The 22501-nt window shown below is 35.8% G+C and overlaps 1 protein-coding gene across 1 annotated transcript in view; it reads right to left on the bottom strand.

The window, feature by feature from the left end:
- Positions 1-22501, bottom strand: part of LRP1B (LDL receptor related protein 1B) — a 2306513-nt gene that overhangs the window by 73287 nt on the left and 2210725 nt on the right. The window contains exon 84 of the mRNA XM_036744555.1: positions 6846-7007. Coding sequence (XP_036600450.1) covers positions 6846-7007 — 162 coding nt within the window. The remainder of the gene's footprint in view (positions 1-6845; positions 7008-22501) is intronic.

The following is a 22501-nucleotide window of genomic DNA, read 5'->3' as shown; positions in this document are numbered from 1 at the left end:
ATTGGCATATTTAGGAGATGAAATGTTGCATCAGAAATACTGTGAGATTATAATCATCTCAAATTCAAGATTTGTGCAGCTGGTATCGAAACAAGCTACTGCTATGTTGCCAGTCACGGTAATTATACATTCTTCAAGTGTTTTGTCTTAATCCATATTTAGTCAAATCACAAGTCACAAAGTTATGCTATTGCTTCTAAGTATCCATATTTGCCTTGATAAACATTGTGTTGTTACTTGTTTGAGGAATAATTTGAAGAAATAAAAATGGTGAGAGTACTTTTGAATAGTAAGTAAATAAATAACATTTCAGAATGTAAAATGTTCATTTCTGTTCTTGTCACACATATGCATTTGTTCCTGAAAAGGAATTCCAATCTTGGCCTTCTGTTCACAGCATGTATGTGGTAGAGGTTTCTTCAAGTCATCACAGTACATATTTTATCTTACTTATGACATCTCTTCCATCTGTTTAGGGAAATATATTTCAATTTTTCCATTAAATCTATTTTTAAAATATGTTATTCTTTTCTGAGGGGCATGCATATATTTGGTATCCTCCACTCCAATTTCTTTTATATTTCATTCAAAGGAAAACAAACCTTTGTAACAAAACTCTTTCCTTAATTAATTCTACTCTTACAGCACAATAGGTAAAGTTTCTTCTTCATAATTGATCCTCAAGGATTTTTTCTAACCCTGAGTTTCCTCTAAGTCCACTGAAGTGAATGAAAAAAATTTGAAGATCCAGAATGTATTTTTTGACTATGTTATCCTCCCACTGGTTAACCAGACGTTTTCTATACCAATCATACCAGACTAAAGATGAATTGATGTTATCTCATATATTTCAAATTTGGTGCCTTTCCTTTCCAGGCTGAACATTTCACTGAGAAAGATCAGAAATGTGCAGGTAAAGGGCACGTTAAATATTTAACGAGAAGACAGAGCTCAAAACAGTGGCCCTGATGCCTCAATGATCTTCCATGGCAGTTAGGGAAAATGGGGGTATAGTGAAAGGAGTAGAAGGGAGAGAGCCGAGTGATCAAGGAACAATGAAATGGGTGGAAAGGAATGGCTTATTAATTCTGAGTCTTATCTACTCCTTCACTGGTACCTTACTTTCCTTGTAGGCTGCATATTCTAGATGTTTCAGAGAATTCTCATTTGTGACTCTACAGGAGTAGCAATCAAAATCAATGTAACTGTATAATAATTCAAATATAATAAAATTTGAAAATAAATAATAAATTCAACAGTACATCATTCAATAATAAAATATATATAGTAAAATTCAAAAAATACGTATGATAAAATTCAAAAGTAGTGGTAACAGAATTGTTATAGCATCTATTGATAGGGTTAAAGCTGTTCCTTTGATTATCCAAATTCTATCCTACTCCAAAGTCCAGTTCCATGATGCTATTTTTTCTTCTCTTAAATCCTAAAGCATTTATATTTATAGAGCCACAGGATCATAGCTTTAGAGCTGGAAGGGAACTTAAAGGCAATCTAGTCCAATACCGTTATTTTACAGAGGACGCAAGTAGGGAGGAGAGAGGATGAATGATTTACCCAAGGTCACACAAATGACAGAAGTGGCAGAACATAATGTCAGATTTTTTCTAACATACTGATTGAGTCTGCCTATTTTCTTTCTTTTCTTTCTTTTTTAAAGCAGAGTTCTTTCGGAGGGGAATAGAGTGGGACATGGTGGGAACATAGGTGATATAATTAAAAAGTCATCCATAAAAATCTATTTGAAATAGCAGTAAGTGGTGGTTGTTTCCCTGTCACCAGAGGTTTTCCAGTGAAGGGTAGAATACCACTCATCAGCAATTTGTAGACAGGATTCTTTTTAGATATGGGTTGTTCTACATGATTCCTGAATTCCTTTCTAATGGGTGATTTTATTCTCCAGCAATCTCTAGAGCCTATTCTATGGAGGAGATTTGGAAACTCCCACCCATGACCTTGGTTGTTCTGATTCAGGAGAATCACTGCACAGGGCTGGCCCCAGAACTGACTGTGATCTTTCACCAGGGTCACTCTTTCATTTGTCCTGGGCTTGCATCATCCAACCAGACCTCCAGAAACCATGCCCTAGAGAAACTTAGGAAATTCTGCATCATGTTCTAAGTGGTGGGACCTCACTATTCCTAGCTGGCCTTAGACTCAATCATGGACTTTGACAGTAGCTATTTTTCCTGACTACTGCCACTCATGTTCTCTTCTCCCATGACCTGCTTTCTACCTCTTCCTTTGGGAACTATAATTGAATCAATACTACTACTGCTTCTAGAAAGAGAATCTGTTAAGTGACTTTCTTAATGTTCAACTCAAACTATCATCTCTTTGAATTCCCAGGCCAAAACATCCTTCTATATACATATATACATATACATACATACATATACACACATATGTTGTCTCCTCCTGTCAGAGTGAAAACTTCTTGAAGGCATGGGGTGTTTCACTTTCCTGTTTGTATTCTTAGCACTTAACATAATGCCTGGCATATAGTACAGCTAGGTTTTGATTAGTGTAATGAATCCTTTGAAGTGGTTGTATTTTTGGAATTTATACTTCATATTTCCATTGGGTTGGAACCAATGACCATATTTTAAATAATTATACTTTCAAGATAATGCTAATTTGAATACATGTGATCACTTTAGGGGATTCATTTTTCACACTAATAGGGTCCTAGTTGTAAGTGCTAGGTAGCTAGGTGGCATGGAGGCAGGAGGACTTGAGTTCAAATTCTGCTTCAGACATTTACCCAACTATGTGATATTGGACAAGTCAACCTCTCTCAGCCTTAGTTTCCTCATCTATAAACTGTGTATTATAATAGAGCCTACCTCACTGAGTTGTTGTGAGGATTGGATGAGTTAACATGTAAAGAACATTGCAAATCTTAAAGAACTACATAAATAGTAGTTACTGTTGTTACTAAGAAATCTGTATTTAATTCACTAATTCACTTATATACAGGATAATAGAATCATTGCTTTAGAGCTGGAAGGGACCTCAGAGAACATCTATTTCAATATACCAGTTTTTTTAAAAAAATAATAAAAATGAATTACATAGAGGTTTTGAACCCACCCAATTTTCTTGACTCCAAATGCATCAATCACTCTTTCCATTGAATGTGTGCTAGCGTAGTGATAAATAAATGACAGGTTTTAAATAAACTCCATTAGTTAATTACATATTCCTGAGTTAATTCATTTAAAATAATTTTAAATAAATTTTTAAGAAAAAAATCTAAGAATAAAAGTAAGTAAAAGGGTTGTCCTGAATACATGGATGCAGCCGCTGCCTAAGCAGTAAATTGCAGGTAAGAGAAACCTATCAAATAATAGCTTCCTTCTGAAGGTGGTATCTAGAGCTTTTAATTGCATTCATTCATCAATAAACAAGCATTCGTTAAATGACTACTATGTATAGGGCACTGTGCTGAACACTGGGATACAAAGATAGAAAAGAAACAGTGGCGCATAGCATATATATAACAAATTTTCTCTCTCTCTCTTTCATTACCTTTTTTTCTACATCCACATTTTCTCACTTTCCTTTTGTTGTTGTTGAATATACCATTATTCTTCCATTTACCTAACTTCAAAACCTGGGAATTACCCTCATCTCTTCATTTTCACTGACTCTTGCCATCAAATTAGTTGCAAAGTCTTGTTGGTTCTACTTCCACAATATATTCTATCTATCCCTTTCTCTCATGCCACAAGCACCCTAGTTCGGCCTGTCATTAACTCTTACCTAGACTATTTCAATAACCTCCTAATGGATCTCACACTCTCAAGTCTCCTTCCTCTCCAAACCATGCTCCACTCAAACTGATATTATTAAAAGCACTGGTCTGACCATTGTCACTCCCCTACTCAGGAAACACCATTGGTTCCCTATTACCTCAAGTAGAAAATACAGACTCTTCCGTATAGCATTTCAAGTCTTTCACAAAAACTAGTTCTAGCTTCTTTTTCCAGGCTGATTAATCATTACTTCCATCTATACCCTCTAGGGTCCAGTCAGATCGATCTTATCCATAATGTTTCATTGCTGTTTCATGTTTTTGTGTGGACTATTCCCCCATTCCTGAAATGCTTCCTTTTTGGTCTTCTTGCCGTTGAATATGACTACTAGCTCCCTTCCAGGCTCAGTTCAGATGTTATCTCCTTGAATATAACTTTCCTAATGTCCCTCATTCTATTTATTTTCTATATACAGTGTTTACTTTCCTTGGGGAAATGTCATACACCATGGATTAGTTGTTGTAGTAGCAATTTAGATTGGAAGATCTTTCCCACCCATTAATAGGCCATGTGATCTGTGTATGTCACAGGAAGCTTAAGTCACTTGGGAGGAGCTTCCTGACAGGAAAAGGAAGTTATGTCACAGGAAATACTGAGAGAGAGAGAGAGAGAGAGAGAGAGAGAGAGAGAGAGAAAGAGAGAGAAAGAGAGCAAGCACAGTTATGGCTGCTAATGGCCACCATTGTGATAGAGCTGAACAGGCTGACTTAGCTGTACTGTGAGTTTGTTTTGGGGAAGATGCCAGCAGGAGGTCAGAGAGGTTTTGGGATGGTGAGGCTCCATGTTGTGATACTATGTATTGAATGTTTTATTGCTCTGATAGATTGATAAATGACTTGTGGGATATGGTTCTCTGGTGTCTGAATAAATGTTATAGTTCTACTTTCTTTATGGAGAGTCTCTCATACTTTGCAAAACAGAACTACATAGGCATATTCACAATTATCATTAATATTGTATTTATTGGTACAGTTGTGTGTGTGTGTGTGTGTGTGTGTGTGTGCATGTGCATGTGTGTGGGTATCCCCAGTACTGGGAAGTGGTAGATTTGACAAATGATTCCAGCTCATAGATTCATTGATAATTGCTTCTCTCCTTTCCAAGTCATCCTCTAAGAAAAAGTCTGTTAGTGGCTATCACTCTGCTATTCACAAACCTTCTGGAGCTTCACCACTACCTGTCTTGTAAAGTTCAAAGCCTTTATCTTGACATTCTAGACCTGATTTAGACCAGATCCCTACTCTATTAAGATTTATACCATCTAATTATTGACATAGGAAAAAAATCTGATAACTTTAGATACAATAAATTAGAATTATCATATATGAATACAATTCTTTTTTTTCCACAATTCTTTAACTACATATTTTAATACCTGAGCCCATTTAAACCAAAAGGAATAAGGCATGACACAGATGTTTCTAATGAGTGGAGTCATAATTGAAATTATAATTGTTTCCTGTGCAGGTTACTAAAGGACTTGGAAAACATCAGCAAAAGGACATCCAGGTTGCCATTTAATTTTGATACTTGTCTCTCAGACACAAAGTCAGTTTGTCTACATTGGCCTTTAGCTCTAATATTATCACTATTAAATTACAAATAGCCTTTGGTATTTTCCCCTTCAGTTAATACTTTAGTTTAAATGCAAAATACTGTTCTTATTCATTTCTTTGATTTACACCAAGAATCCCTGCTCCAGCAGAGCATGAAATACAGCTATGTTTGGTCCTGCACAACTTCCTTAAAGAAAACTTAATTTGATTTTTGCCATTATTTATCTCAGTCTCACCTCCCTGGGCTGCGGCTGTTCAAATTAATTTGCATTTCAGACCTTGGCACTTTACTTTGTCATTAGAGTTATGAAATGTTTTTACTCAGCACAACTAAGAACTGATGTTTTACCTCCCACTAATGGATCTTTAATTAGACACTGTAATGAACCATTCTGTCATTCCTTCATTTCTAGTGAGTAGATTTGTATATGCACAGTGATACAACCCTTTACTTATTATGTTTTGTTAGTTATTGGATTAATAATTTTCAATGAACTGTCCACAGTCATATTAGAGGATCGCTTCCTTGCAAACTATTGCCTCACCATTCTCCAAGGATGTTTGTTGACATCTTGATCAACAATGCTTGAGGACTAATCTTGCCTATGATATTAGGACTTCTGGACTTTGGGCAAGTCACTTAACCTATGTCTCAGGATTAATTGGTTAATTTTAATAAAGTGCTCTGCAGTAAAAATGGTCAGTGCTATGGCTCCTACTGGTGATAATGAAATGACTGTGCAGCCATTTATAAAACATTACGCCCTCCCTGTCTCAGTGAATCTCAAAGTGAAGCATACATCAACCAGATCTGTCCTTTCCAAGAACAGTTACAGGCTACACTGATTGTCATGCATCATTCTACCCTCTGTCTTATTTGTAGTACACATGCTAAATACAGATATACTGTCACTGAAATGAGACTGAAGGTGCTGTCTTTAAAGTCAAATTTCTATTATATTCACAAATTAAATGGGGAGGAGGAAGGGTAATACAAAAGTCATTTTACTTTGGTATCCAATTTATTCTATGATTTGCCAAAGCAATATATTGTGTCTTTCCAACTAAAAAAATTACCTTGACCTAATATTTTGGAAGGGATGAGGAAGGCATAAAATTAAATATTAGTTATGATTAAGTCATTTATGGATGGTTGAAAGTTGCTTACATAAAAGTTTTTATATGTTTTATATACATTTAACTAATATCTGAGCTGTCCATAGACCACTTAAATAAGAATAGCTTATAGTATCATCCTTCATTTTCAGGGGAAAAAAATTTGGGCCAGCAATTAAAGCGCTCAAGGTCACATACACAGGCCATAAATGAATAAGAGAAGAAATGAAAACAGAAACTAAGGAAAAGACTGAAATGCAATCACAGATTCTATCTAATTAAACATCAAAATCAAACCAGGCTGCAGAATGTCTTGATGGACATAGCCTGCACTTACAGTATTGGCATCTGTCTCCGGTGTATTCAGGCATGCATTGGCAGTAGGGTTGGTTCCCCGCAGTAACACTGCAAGACCCTCCATTTTGACAAAACTTCTCACAGACCATCTGATTGCAGTTTGGTCCAGTGAAACCCAGAGCACAGCTACAGGTTGGCCTTCCTGTTGGTAAGGGATAAAAAAAGGCAGAAGAAAAGCAAATAATTTGAATGAGTCAACATGGTATGATGGAAAGTCTTGAATTTTAATCCCAGCTCTCTAGCTGTGTGACTTTGGACAAATGACTAAACCTCCATGGGCCTTGTATCTTTTGCACTTATTTTAATCTCCCTTGAATTATTTATGTAATTTTCTCCTTGGGGCAGCTAAATAGCCGGAAATCAGGAAGGCTCATCTTGCTGAGTGCAAATCTGACCTCAGACATTTACTAGCTGTGTGATTTGGGGCAAGACACTTAACTCTGTTTACCTCAATTTCCTCATCTATAAAATGAGCTGGAGGAGGAAATGGCAAAGCACTCTAGTATCTTTGCAAAGAAAATCCCAAGTGAGGTCACAAAGAGTCAGACACGACTGCAAAAAGTGACCGAACCTTTACCCTTTAGATTATAAACTTCTTGATGTTGAGACCTCTGTCATCTTTAATTTTACATTGAAAGTGTATTCCACATGATAGGCACTTAATAAACATTTGTCAATTATTTGAGAAAGTCCCTTTTACTCTAAAATTTTCTGTGCTATGCATCACAGAATCTCAGAGTTGAAATAACCATCAGAGGTCATTAAATCCAACATGTCTGTCCAAGAATCCCCTTTCTTAACCTTCCACCAAGTGGTTCTTTATTCTCTTCTCATTCTTTTCAAACCACTTCATTGTACAAATTGTTGTTATTAAGTCTTTTTCCAGTTGTATCTGACTCTCCATGACCCCATTTGGGGTTTTCTTGGCAAAGATACTGGAGTGGTTTGCCATTTCGTTTTCCAGCTCATTTTACAGATGAAGAACTGAAGCAAACAGGGTTAAGTGACTTGCTCAGGGTCACACAAATACTAACTATCTGAGGTCAAAATCAGCAAGATGAGCCTTCCTCATTCCAAGCCCAGTGCTCTATCCACTACACCACCTACTTGTCCCATTGTACAAATAATAGAATATAAAATCGCTCTTCATGGGACTCTAGGCTCTATGTTCTTTCCCATATTTACCCATTTATTGTTTTTCTCTATGTTACTATGTTCATTTATTGGGAATAGTAATATATCTTCTTTAGACTGCAAACTCCAGAAGGTCTAGACCATATGTCTTAGTGTTCTGGCATCTCCCAGTTCCTGTTGCTATGTCCTCCACATGGTATGAGCTTACAAAAGTAACCAGTTAATAAATAAGCTCTATCTAAATGCATTTTCCAATAAGATATGATTTACCAACCTATTTATAGTAGTTTATTTTGAACAGAGGTGATTATAACATTTCATTACAATAATGCTAATACATTTTTAAAAGTATAATTGAAACAGTACACAATAGTGAATCTGGGAGACCATACATACATCCATACATATGTATACACACATATATGTGTACATATATGCAAATATATATATGGTTTTTATTTCCTCTTCTTTTTTTCTGCCACACAGAACTCATATTGAATATGGGTAGTATATTCAGTGGTTTTTAAAGCAATTCCTTGTCTAAGTGATCATGTTAAATCTTAAGTGTCTTACACCTATGGAACTGCAAAAGACGGAGATGGGAAATGGAGTAAGGAGACCTTCTTTTATTGTGAAAATTCTCAGAAGGGACAAACTAATATTGGTGGGAAGAAATAAAAGCGTTTAGAGATAGTGCAAGAGTAAAGAAATGTGGGTTAGGAGGCAATCAGAAAAGGATAATGTTTAAGGACCAACTAAACAGCAAAGTCTCTTCTAATTGGCTGACATAGGTTTGGAGAGTTGATCAGTCAAGTTCCATGACTACTAATTTGTTGATCTTACAGGGGAGCCAGTTTTGGGGGGAAATTTGATTTCATTTCCCTATGAAGAGTGTGGACATATGTCCACTTGATCATCGATTGTGAGTGCCTAGGAATTTCCCCACTAGAATGTAAGCTCATTGAAATTGAGATCATTTGATTCATTTTGCTTGTAATCTGCGGTATGCTGGTAACTGTTTAGCAACAAGTTCACCTCACCCCCCAAAAATACATGCATGACACACTTAAGTGTAATAAACATTATTTATATTTTCTCCAACATTTTCTTGAGTACAGATACTCAAAAAAACAAAAATCAAGCTCTGACATGTAGCATTGCCCATTTCTGAAGTGTAAATACTCTCACTAAAAATTTAACAACCAGCTCTGATGAGCTTGTACAAGCTGGCTCCAGCATATCCCTGGTTGTAACCTCAACCTAAGCACAATGACTGGTACATAGTATGTTTTTCATAAATATTTAATGATTAACTAAGAGGATCATGTATCTAAAGCTGGAAGAAACCTCAAGGGTTATAGAGTTCAATCATTCTCCTCATTTGATAAATGTGGAAACTGAGACATGGGGAGATTAAATGATTTGACATCACAAGCATCAGATACATATGGTATTTGAACGCAGGCAACAGCAGGGCATTCGTGGGTAATGTTTTTGAACCCCTCCTTCTTATGTAGAGAAGGGAGATTTATTCCTGGTCAGCACAATGATCATAATCTAGTCTTTTGGTCAGAGACAAGAGTTTCTTGGATAGCACCAGCCTTCAGGGTAACATTGCAAAAAACCTCAAATTTAAGAATTCAAAATTCAAGAGTTCATAGGCCAGACCGTCTGGAGAGAACCATTATTTCTGAACACTACCATTTCTTGGAGAATGAAGATTGTCTTTATGGCCCTTATAGCTAGTTATGACATGGGAGAGGTAAGGGGCAAGCCATCAGTATCTTATCACCTTTCACTATTCCCATGAGTTATTCATGGAGTGCAAATATGATGAGAAAAGATTACCTATTCAAAAGTCCCTTGGTGTAGTTTCCATTTAGGAGGAACATAACCAGAGGGTGACAAATATAAGTCCTGGGGGAGGGAGGACTGTATAGGATGATGAGATCTAGAAATCCACCAGAAGATCAAAGGTTGGCTCTAATGACAACTACAAGGTCAATTTTGTCTAAAGAGGAATTATATAATGGCTTAATGTGTTTTCTGCATCTGTTCTCGGACTCCTGTTAATATATTGCTTTTGTATATTTTCTCTGGGTCAAAATAGAGGCCAAAATGCATTTATTGCCTTAAGTGCTTATATGAGGACTGGGACCTTTTTACCCACATTTGGGAAAACATGGACATGAGTTATATTGAAGATATATTTGGAGATTTCCTAAAGTAAATTAAAATTTGGCAAATGAAGAACAAAACAAGTAAATGATCTTATTTGGTCAGACCTTAGGTTTGGACCTACTCCATACGAACCCTGGGACTTTGGGGGATGGGTTAGGTATGGTTTTGGGCCAAGAATTTTGCACATAAAAACTAATCAAGTACACAGTTTACTAAGAGAGAAAGGTATTCAACCTTAGGGTGAGGAATCTCATAGTTGAATTTGTTTTTAAATATCATCTGAAAAATTATGGAAGCACCCTGTCTTTCCCAAGAGTTACTATACCTATAACTTGATTGTTATCCAGATATTGAGTGGTGATTCATATACTAAGGTGATTTAGACCATTTTTGCCTACAGGTACTGGTCTACACACACTACAACCAAATTCCGATTTATTGATATTCAGGAATAGAGAAGACCTATTATCCAGAGATGTGCTTGTATTCCATCTGGTTGGAAAGGGGCAGTTTACTTTTGAATTGTACCGTGTACCTGGTGTTTGTATACATACTTATTGCACATATATGTGTGTCTCTGTATACATATATACATACATGTATACACACAATTACATATATACACATGTATGTATTACTGTATCTCTACATATGTATATATACAGGAATGCATACATAATATAAATAAATTATGCATAATTTATTTATTTGATCTGAAAAAGTAACATATCATCAATAAATATTTATTGAACCCTTAATGTTATAGTCTAAGCACCACAAGAACACCTAGTTCGCGTACCGAAAGGGTTATGATCTATCTGGGAACAAATAGTGCCTCTCTGTCTTTCTCTGTCTCTCCATATAGATGTACATATGTATGTGTGTGTGTGTGTATATATATACATATATATGTATATATATACACACACACATATACATGTGTACAATATACATATCCATATATGTATGTATAGATAGATAGACAGACAGATAGATAGATAGATAGATAGATAGATAGATAGATAGATGGATAGGGCCTGGGACATAGTAGGCATTTAATAAATGCTAGCTGATTGACAAACAAATGAGTGTTGCAGCCAGTAAGCACAACAGGAGCTCACAGAGAAAAGAGAGATCTATATGGGTTAAGCAGGTCAGGAAAGGGTTATAATAATAACTAGCATTTATATAGTATTTTAAGGTTTACATTTTAGCTATGCAAACTCATTTGATCCTCACAAAACTCTGTGGGTTAGATTCTATTACTACCCCCATTTTACATATGGAGAAACTGAGGCACAGGGAGGTTTAACTTATTTGTCCAGGGTCATATAGCTAGCAAGTGTCTGAAGCAGGATTTGAATTAGGCTTCCTTTTTCCAAGTCCTGCACCATATACAGTGTGCCACTTAGCTGCTTATTAAGGAAGTAATACTTATGTTGGGTAGAAGTACTATGAATATCTCAAAGTCATTTTGTGGTATACATTTTTTAATAGAAAAAACCTAATATAGTAAAATAATAGTTCTTTTAAGACAAGTATACATGCACATGTTGCCAAGGGGTAGTTTCCTTTTTTCCCATATTTCAGAGGGAAAAAAAATGATGTGCTTGTATTCCATCTATAGCTGGTTTTAAACTAGTACAGATTGACTGGGTAGTCGTCTGGCATATGCTTCATCTAAGTTTTCAACCAAATTCTATGAAAAAGCTCTTATTTCTTTCTTTTCCATTGAATAGAAAGACATTATTTTTTTTTCTTGACAAGGAGAAACATTTCTATTCAGGAGAATATCCACCTTGAAAGAATGTGTGATGATACTGCAGATCCTTTGTTTGCTGATGGGAAATGAACCATCTGTTGCAGAATTATGGAATGTGCTTGAGCTAATATTTTCAAGGCACTCTCAGTATCTACCCCAACATATATTATTATGTTCATTTATAAAAACCTTCTTAGGTAGATAGTTGAATGCTATTGTAACATTTTAAGAAGAAAATACAATGTTAGAATCACTAATGCATAGGGTTATAGTAGTCATTCATATCAGAGAAATGGGGAGCTGACTGCCTAGATAGAATTTGCTCTGAGATAGAGGGTAAGTCAGTCTGAAGGGGAAGGAATGAAAGCAAATTCCAGTTTTGCCTTTCTTAGTTCATTTCCCTTAAGTCTACATTTGAGATTTGATTATGTCTGCTCCTACTGATAAGGTGCCCTGCTGGCTCCCCCCCCCACAACTGGGATCCAAGCAAGTAAGGGTGTTATACACATGGTTTATTGGTGACCTTGTCTAGATAGGCAAGGCAAAATTATAATTAATTACCCAGACAATTCAATTAAAATCTTGATTTTATTTATTTTTATTAATTTTATTTAATTTTATTTATTTCAGGCAAACTTATGATATATTTTTCAGCTTGAATTATTGAAATAATTACAAATGCGTTCCACCTAGCTTTTCCTCTGTGGACCATGGGCACAATTTCTACAACACAGTAAGAACTAAAATGTATATTTGGCGTGAAACGCCATCTTTATTTTTCTCTTGTTTGGGGGGGTAGGGATGCAGATTTAATTTGGATGAAAGCATTAGAATATTGCTACATGATCTTCCTTTCCCACCATGGTGTACTCCATACTTCTCCATAATGCTCCTGAACTGGGTATCTTCTCCACCCTCACTGCTTTTAGCTTCCTTTAATGTTTTTTCCATCATTAGAATGTAAGCTCCTTGAGGGCAAGGGCTATATTTCTTTTTTGCTTCTATTTGTATTCCCAGTGCCTGGCACATAGCTTAATAAAGTTAGTTGACTGATTTAAAAAATATATAGCACCTTCCTGAAAGCAGATGGATAATGTAGGAATAATTTTTTAAAATATATGTTTGTGTAAGAATAGAGGGAGGTCAAAATCATCCATTTGCCTCTGGTGCTGTGACTAAGCGAAACTTTTTTTCAGTGGTGTGTTTCAAAATAAAACAATTAGAACTAAATGTGAACAGGATATCGATGTCTATATATTTACATATATACATACATATACTTATATGTATTTGTGTATGTATGTGTACATGCATGTATTACAGACATATATGTATGCATGCATATACATATATTTCAATATATACACATATATGCTTGTATAAATATACATATGTATACTTATACCTATATGTGTACACACACACACACTCAAACACACACACACACTTGAATCAATCAGATCATTATACGAGAAACTGTGTCATGCCCTAAGGCACTTGCTATAAAAAGGAGCTGCTACCTCTGAATCTGAGATGAGATTCTGAATTTTTGCATCTGAGAGACTGGAGCAACCAGGGAACAATGGGAGAACTGGGTTGTTAAAGAGAAAAGAAATACTGAAGAGAGCTCTTGGCTCTGTGGACATCATAGAAGGGACGAGCCAGGCTGAGAGAAATTCTAAGAAAAGGCCGGCTCTCTCCCCAACTTCTTTTTTTGATGCCTAGCATATACATAATTAATACAATTTCTGTTACCCAAATGTTTCCAGTAGATTGAATTTTGTCTCAACCACAGAGAGCCCAAGGATTAACTAGAGATAGATATAAACCTCTGCTTAGCAGATGGGAATTTTTTATCAATTTATATCCTTATATCCTTTGTCACAATTAAATAATAACCCATATTTATATAATGCTTTCAGGTTTAGAAATACCTTTTCTCAAAACAACCTTCAGTCATTTTCATCATAGGATTATAGACATAGAGTTGAAAGTGACCTCCAAGGCTATATATATAGTATAACCTGAGGCCACTACCATAAGATTTGATTTACTAAGAAATGATTTTTTTTCATCATAACAATAATAATAATAGAGATTAAGCAACTTGGCTAAGACTCAACAGATAGTAAGAAGAAGAAACGAAATTCAAACCCAGTTCCTCCTCCAAACCCAACAGTCCTTCAATTATACAACATTGCTTCTAACCTTGTAGATATCTGCTACTTTTAGACTTCTTCTATAATATACTTATGATTTACCTATATATTTCCCATTAAAAGTGTATTGTTTTGTTTACTCAGTAATAAAAACAATTTTAGTTTGAATTATCCGAAAAGTTTTGGATATAGATTTAGCACAAGTGTTTTTTGGAAATGGACATTTAAATTATACTCACTTAAACTAATCACTCAGTTCTTTGATATATCAAATATAGGGAGAGATTTGAGGGTTATCCCTCATGCCTGGAATTTTCTCCCTCCTCATTTCTATCTCCTAGGTTCCCTTGGCTTTCTTTAGATGTTAGCTAAAATCTCATTCCTTATAAGAAACTTTTTCCAATCTGCCTAAATTTAATGCCTTTTCTCTGTTGATTATCTGATATATGTGTGCATGTGTGTGTGCATAGGTATATATGTATACACACACGTACATACCTCTGTGCATGTATATGTACATATATGTGTATACACATTTGTGTATGTGTATATACATATACATACATATATACATATACACATACATACATATATACAGATATACAGATATCTCTATCTATTGATAGATAGATAGTTTGTACATAGTTGTTTGGATGTTTTCTCCCCCATCAGACTGTGGTCTCCTTGAGAGCAAAGACTAATTTTTTTTTGGCCTTTCTTTTTACCTCCAACATTTAGCACAATGCCTGGTACAGAGTGGGTGCTTAATAAATGCTTGCTGACTTGACTTAACTTGCTTTGTCCAGAGGAAGGGATTGGTCTCTAAAGCATTTCTTTTACTTTTGTGAAATACAGATACTTATGGACCATTTTTATTTCAGAATATTTTTCTATTGGGTCTCAAAGTGGATTAACTTACCACAACTTTGTGGTTGAGGATGGCTCTCTTAGAAGTTACCCGCTATTATTTATACGTTAATAAGCAACTAAAGGGACAGCTAGGTGGTTCAGTGGATAGAATGCTGGACCCAGAGTGAGGAAGACTCATCTTCCTAAGTTCAAACTCAGCCTTATATGCTTACTAGCTATGTGACCATGGATACTTATCGCTGTTTGCCTCAGTTTCCTCATCTGTAAAATGAGCTGGAGAAGGAAATGGCAAACCACTCCAGTATCTTTGCCAAGAAAACCCCAAATGGGGTCATGAAGAGTTGGACATGACTGAGAATTACTGAACAACAACAAAAGAAGCTGAATTCAAAAAGTGACTTAGTACCATGACCTTGCAATGTTGTAGTGATATGATCCTGTTAGCTTGTCATATGCCCTCAAATTTTTTTAATCTTATTTAAAATAAATAGAAAATTTGGGAGCAGATTGTAATCGTTACTTTTAGCATATTCACTTCAGAATTAAACAAGTTATTAAAAGTATGAAGAACAACTTTTTTGAGCTCTTTTTGGATAGTCAAATAATGACAAGTTTATTTATACAAACTTCTGTAGAGCTAACAAAATTGAATTAGTTACAAAAATTAATTTCTTATGTAGGCAGCATTGAGGCATGGATGATGCTAATTCTTTTCTTGAGAGAGATACACACTTTGGGGACATCATTTGTATGCTCCTCTGAAAGAATTCATTTAAATTCATAACAATTTGTTATGTCCACATAAGCAACACTGCTCTTCTAGTCTAATTTGGTACTGGTTGCCTCAATTATTCACTATCATAAGATTTGATCTACTAAGAAATGATTATTTTTTTTAATCACAGCAACTACTGAAATTGTTTATTCAGGTCAAACTTTTATCATCAAAGGTCTTTACTTCTCAAAATCTATAAATTTGAATAAGGAGAGCCAGTATGATGGGTGGAATGAACAACGGAGGCATATTCAGAGGGTCTGGGTTCAAATCCAGACGGTATTAGTTGTTGCTGTGTGACATTAGATGAGTCACTTAACCTCTGGGACTCAGTTTACTCAAGTGTAAAATGAGGGGGGTGTCCTTACTAGATCTAAATTGATTACCCCATGTCTGTCTTCTCTTCCTCTTACTTCTTAAATCTTATCTTGTTATTACTCTGATTTTGAATTCCCTCTTTCCCAGAAGATCCTGTTCCTCTGAGTCCCTGAGGGTAGTTACTCTGAGGCTATGGAGAACAGAACAGAATTTAGCTGTTGCATACTTTGCATTGTGAAAAATCATGCTAGACTCTACAGGCTGGCAAAACCTAGCTCTGTATTCAACTCAGAGTACTGCAAATTCTTAATGCTTTCTTTTTGTTGGAGAGATTTATTTTGCTGCTTTTATACTTAAGATAATGTTTTCCAAGACTGAAACTGAGACCTCATTTAGACATAATTTCAGCAAGTTGACTACAGCTGTCGGGTCGTCTTAAGTATCTCAAAGATTACAGAGCTCTATTCAGCAAAGCCTGACACCAAAAAAAGGGAGAAAGAACTGTGAAGTTTATCCCATCCCTCCCTGGATTCTAGCTAATATATTCTGACATGTTTCAAATTATGGGTCAGAATCTATTTATACTTCTGGAAAGTTCATTATTCATTACTAGCCAGGGTTGTGATTGCTGAGAATTTGAAATATTTTTATCTTCAACATGAATACCAGTCAGTCAATTCAGTCCTCAAATTATTCAAGAAAGGGCATGCAGTTTTTGTATAAAAATGAATGACAGTGTTTAAGAATTGCTCTGACCATAGGGCTTGAAAATATTAAATGTTCAATAAATGTTTGTGGAATTGAATTGACCACAACTTCCAGCTGAACCAATGTGATCTGGTCCATCTACACAGCGGCACAACTGAATGATAATGTCAGGTTTCTGTTGCTCTCACTGACATATAGACAGACTTTCTCCAGATGATCAAGGTTTGCCAAAGTCATGATCAGATGTTCCTAGAATCATCTTGCCACCATTCATACAGACTGCACAAGTGATATCAGACTCCCCAGAGTCATAAAGAAGTACGGCAAGTCTATTAACAATTTAGTTATGAATATTTCCTGAAATAGTATTGTTAAGTATGCATGCCATGGGGCACTCTGGTACAATACAGTATTCTTAGCTGTTGCATTCTTTTGTATTTGCATGCTTTTGTGTTTTATCTAGGATCTGATTTTGCCTTTTCTTCGTATTTCTAGTACATGGTAAACACATAATAAATGCTTGTTGACTGCTTTGACAGAGTAATGATATTCATTCATGATGAAGGGCTGCACATCATTTACCTGTTGACTAATATGTAATATAATGAACATTCTCTCAATGAAAGGGAGAATTTTATTAATTGGGTACAACCAGAGGCAGCATCATTTATTATAAACAACTAAAGACTTTACCCTTGAACTTAAATAGATCCGGTATTTTAAGTGGCTACCTTGAGGCATACTGAAGATTTTTTATAATCTATAGTTAGCTTTCTGAGATTCAGACAAAGAACAACTTAACTTCTATCTTGAAATGAATAAGATAAAAGGTTATGATTAGGAACATGCAGTCTAAGTATCCACCCTAATGAAAATCTATCACTGGCCATGTTTCAACTAAGGAGAGGATGATGGACTTGAGGGGTTACTGAAAGCACACTTCTCAGCAACACTGTCTTTAATTTCACAAAAGAAATCAATAGCCTGGCGAGGGTACTGGTAAATGTGCTCTAATACTGCAGCATCCATCTCGACAAAGAGATTTATGGGGTTTCTTAGGTAGCACATTTTGGGATCATCCGGATGATGAAGTTTACAATGGAACATCTCTAGTTATGCTTCCTGACTGAGGCAAATGTGACATTTCTTAGAGTCCATGGAAAAGATTTAGCTGATTAGACCACACTGTTAAACAATAATTAAAATAACAACATCTAAAAATAAAATTTCTTAGCACATGGTGATACTTATTACATGTTTGTTGAATGAATGAATGAAGTCAAAGAAAGGAAGAAAAAAATTGAAAATAGAGTTGTCAGAACACACCCAGTTTTACAAATTCAATGTTATATTCAATTCCTCATCTCATATGGCCAGTTAGTTGCCAGATCTTGCTATTTTTTACCTCCACAACATCTCTCTCATCCATCCTCTTCCCTGCATCTACATAGGTACCAACCTAGTTCTGGTCCTCATTACTTCTCACCTGGACTATGCAGTAGCCTTCTACTAGCTCTGCTTTCCTCAAGCAATCCATCCTCCACACAGCCGCCAATGGCTTTCTTAAAGCTCAGATCTGACTGCATCACTCCCTATGGCCTCTACGATTAAATATATCTAATTTTTGGTAGTTAAGGCCCTTCAATATTCAGCTACCACCTACCTTTTCATCTTTTCCAAACATTACTCCCCCTCTTGCACTCTGAAGTAATGCCCAACAGGCCTTCTTGCTGTTTTTCCCATATAACAGTCCATCTCTCACCTTCTGACTTTTGTACCATTTCTCCCGTACATGGAATGCAATTCCTTGTTTACTTCAAAATCCACCTCAAACACTTCCTTCCACTCAAAGCCTTGTCTGAGTCTTGCTCCGCAAGCCCCCTTCTCCATTACCTTCTGTGTATTTGGCATATATTTTAAATGTATTTACTTAAATATGTATGGATAGTCTTACCTGATAGAATGTAATTAGAGTGTAAGCTCCTGGAGAGGAGGGACTTTTATTTTTTGTCTTTATTCCCAGTGCCTAACACAACGCCTATCACAATGTAACTTCTTAACAAATACGGGTCACCTGACTGACTGAAGCACGGGAAATATACTTTCTATGACATCTACAGATCAGTTTAAACATGCCAACCCCTGCTCAGACAGTTATGGGGGACAGGTTCAAGGATATGGGGTTTGGGTATAGATTCTGAAAAAAGGTACCCTTGAGAGTTTAAATATACATACACACACACACACACACACACACACACATATATATGCACACATACACACACACACACATATATGTAAAGAAAAGTCCAGGAAAGTTTCAATCACCTATCAGGTGGTCTTGATTTTGTTATTGCTGTTCAGGTGTTTTTCAGTTGTGTGTCCAACTCTTTGAGACCCCATTTGGGGTTTTCTGGGCAAAGATACTGGAGTGGTTTGCCATTTCCTTCTCCAGCTCATTTTACTGATAAGGAACTGAGCCAAATGGGATTAAGTGACTTGTCCAGGGTCACACAGCAAGCAAGTGTCTCAGGTCAGATCTGATCTTGATTATTCATGTGATAATAAATGACCAGACTTTTACCATATTTAGAGAGTTCCTGTAAACATTAGGATTTTCCTTTTTAATATTTTGTGCCCTGATCAATCCCTGAGATTCTCAGTGGCACGATCTTAAAAAAAAAACTCAAGAAAGTTTGTATATAATATCCAAGAAGTAGACAAGGTATAAAGTAATTGGCTAATATCTCTTTCCTAAGGGCAGCTAGGGGGTACAGTGAATACAGTGCCCAGCCTGGAGTCAGGAAGACTCATCTTCCTGAATTCAAATTTGGTCCCAGATACTTACAAGCTGTGTGACCTTGTACAAGTCACTTATTCCCTATTTGCCTCAGTTTCCTCATCTGTAAAAGGAGTTGGAGGAGGAATTGGCAAACCACTCCAGTACCTCTTTCAAGAAAACTTGAAATGAGGTCATGAAGATTTGGTCAAGACTGAAACGACTGAATAACAACAATAAATCTTCTTCCTAAAACTATAGTTTGTAGTAAGTCAGAAGGAGATATAAATGAGCAGTTTTGTCATGAAAAAATGCAGTGACTTGGGGGAAAGGAACATCATTCAGGAGATTCATCATGTCAAAGTATCCATTACCATTTCTATGAGCACGGACAAATCACAACTTCTGAACCTGTTTCTTCCTTTGTAAAATGGAGATCATAACACTGATACTATCTACTTTACAGGGTTGTTGTGAGAAAAAAAAGCTTAAAAACTGTGATATACTATATAAATGTGAGTTGTTATTATTACAAGTGACTGTAAATATAAGATGGAATTTGACTCTATTTGGGCTATATCAATAGTCTGTAAAAATATTTTCCCTATTTTCTCACAAGACGTATTTTCAAATTTCTAGAGGCCCACGTGCGTATATTCTTCAACATTACAGGTACCAACAAGTTGAAACTGTTTGGAATCACTGCCTTAAGTGTACAATATAACTCCTTCACAAAGAAGTTTCCGTTCTGCCTTATTAAGGTACAATGCAAAGCATAAAAGCCAATCATGGACAGAGGGGGACAAAAACAAATACCAATAATAGAAATCAGTTTCCAAGAAATTAAAAATTTAATAATCTGATTAAAGAAAGTTGTCAGATGATTTCCTTGATCATTTTTCAAGTACCTGGCAATACATAGCGGATAGCCACTGTCATTGCTTCTGGACCTAGTCAATGCATCAATTCATTTGACAGCTACAATTTTACTTTTTGTTTTAAGGGGGAAAAATGAAGAACTTTATCATTAAGATCCAAAATGAAGTAGTGGAAAAATCAATAGATTTGCATTCATGCGTTGTTTGTTATTCAATTTCAGTAGTGTCTGACTCTTTGTGACCCCATTTGGGGTTTTCTTGGAAAAGATACTAGAGTAGTTTGCCATTTACTTCTCCAGCTCATTTTACAGATGAGGGAACTGAGGCAAACAGAGTTAAGTGACTTGCCCAGGGTCATACAGCTAGCAAGGGTTTGAGGTCAGATTTGAACTCATGAAGATGAGTCTTCCTGACTTTGGGCCTGGTGCTCTATGTACTCTTCCACTTAGCTGCCCTATATATATACAGATGACTTGAGTTCATCCCAGCTCTATCATTTGTGTGACCATGGGCATATCACTTAACCTCTTTGACCCTCAGATTCCATATTAGTAAAATGGGGAAAATAATATGTCCTATATTACTCACAGGATTACTATGATGAAAAGTCTTTGTAAACCTTAAAGCCTTACATGAATATAATTGTTGTCAAAATTAAATCATAAAAGATATCCTCAAAGCAGTTTAATATATCTAGTAGGCCATTTTATTGTACTAGTCCTAATAGCTGAATGTGAGGTTAATAAGACAAGTCCACAGGTTTTGTCCCTATTGAGGCCACTTATAGTTGACCATGGCTTTGTGTTTATATATAGCAAATAAAGAAAGATGGATTCTTAAAAAGAATTCTAACAGAATATTTTCCTACAAAGTATTCTTCCTTGATCAAGGACATCTGGATGCAGAGGCATTATTTGTTGTTTTTATTTGCTTCCTGCTCATTGTACCTTACTTGGACCCCTAAGACACTGGGCATTCATACTGGTTGATGTAAAAAGGGCTATTTCCTCAAGAGCCTTTATTTACCAGAAGTGACTCTCATCGAAATGTCTCAGCTGGCAACAAAAGGATAAATGAAGCACATTGCCATAGGCAATGGTTTGCTGATGTCTGTAGTTAAGAGGGAACAGCACAGTGTTTCTGCTTATAAGTATGTGTAAAACTGCAACAGGGTAAGAAAACTATTTGAAGTAGGTCTCAGGTTTGGCAAGATCCTTTAGAGTTCTACTTTGTAATTGAATTGTGTGCTTCTGGTAATTGTCAAGCTTGGAGCTGCACTTTATGAAATGAAATGATCTCATAAATTTGAGAAGGTAAGGTATAAGTGTAGGTTGGTATCCACTTAAAAATACTTGGAAAATAGCCAGCTTGATATTTTCTTAGATGTAAGTGGTTACTCACTTCATTTGATTAGGCAAATGAGAAAGGCTGTAAATTTGACTAAATCCATTATTTAGTGTGGCATAGTGAAAAGAGTAGTGAAAGACCAAAGGCTTCATTCAGTTCAATGTCTCTACTAAGTCTATAAACCAAAGTAATCAAAGAAAGACTATAAGGACTCTAATAGTATATTTGTAGTAGCTCTTTTGGTAGTGATACAGAACTGGACACTAAAGGAATACTATTGACTGGGGAATGTCTATGATATATGGATATAATGGAATGGTATTGACAATAAGGATGGGTTCATAGAAACCTTGGAAGATTTGTGTGAACTGAAGCAAGTCAAGTGAGCAGAACCAGGAGAACAACTGATGTAATAAGAATCACTGACTATAAGTTATGGACAAGTTGCCAGTCATTATGAGCTCATTAAAATAAAAAGTGAAACAAAAAATGAAATTGAAGAGTGACCATTTATACAAACTTTCATTGAGATACAAAAAGTAGCTGGATATGGTAGAAACAATCTCTTCTACTTGGTGTGCCATTATCTCTCAGAGCCTCAGTTTCCTCATTTACAAAATGAGGAGTTGGGTACAATTCAAGGATTCTTAAATTGAGGTCCATGAACTTTAAAGAACTATACTTTAATAACTGTATTTCAATATATAATTTTTTTCCTTTGCAAT

The sequence above is a fragment of the Trichosurus vulpecula genome, chromosome 2, assembly GCF_011100635.1.
Source record: "Trichosurus vulpecula isolate mTriVul1 chromosome 2, mTriVul1.pri, whole genome shotgun sequence".
Taxonomy (NCBI): domain Eukaryota; kingdom Metazoa; phylum Chordata; class Mammalia; order Diprotodontia; family Phalangeridae; genus Trichosurus; species Trichosurus vulpecula.
Note: the sequence above shows the minus strand (reverse complement) of the source record. Positions and strands in the feature narration are given on the sequence as shown.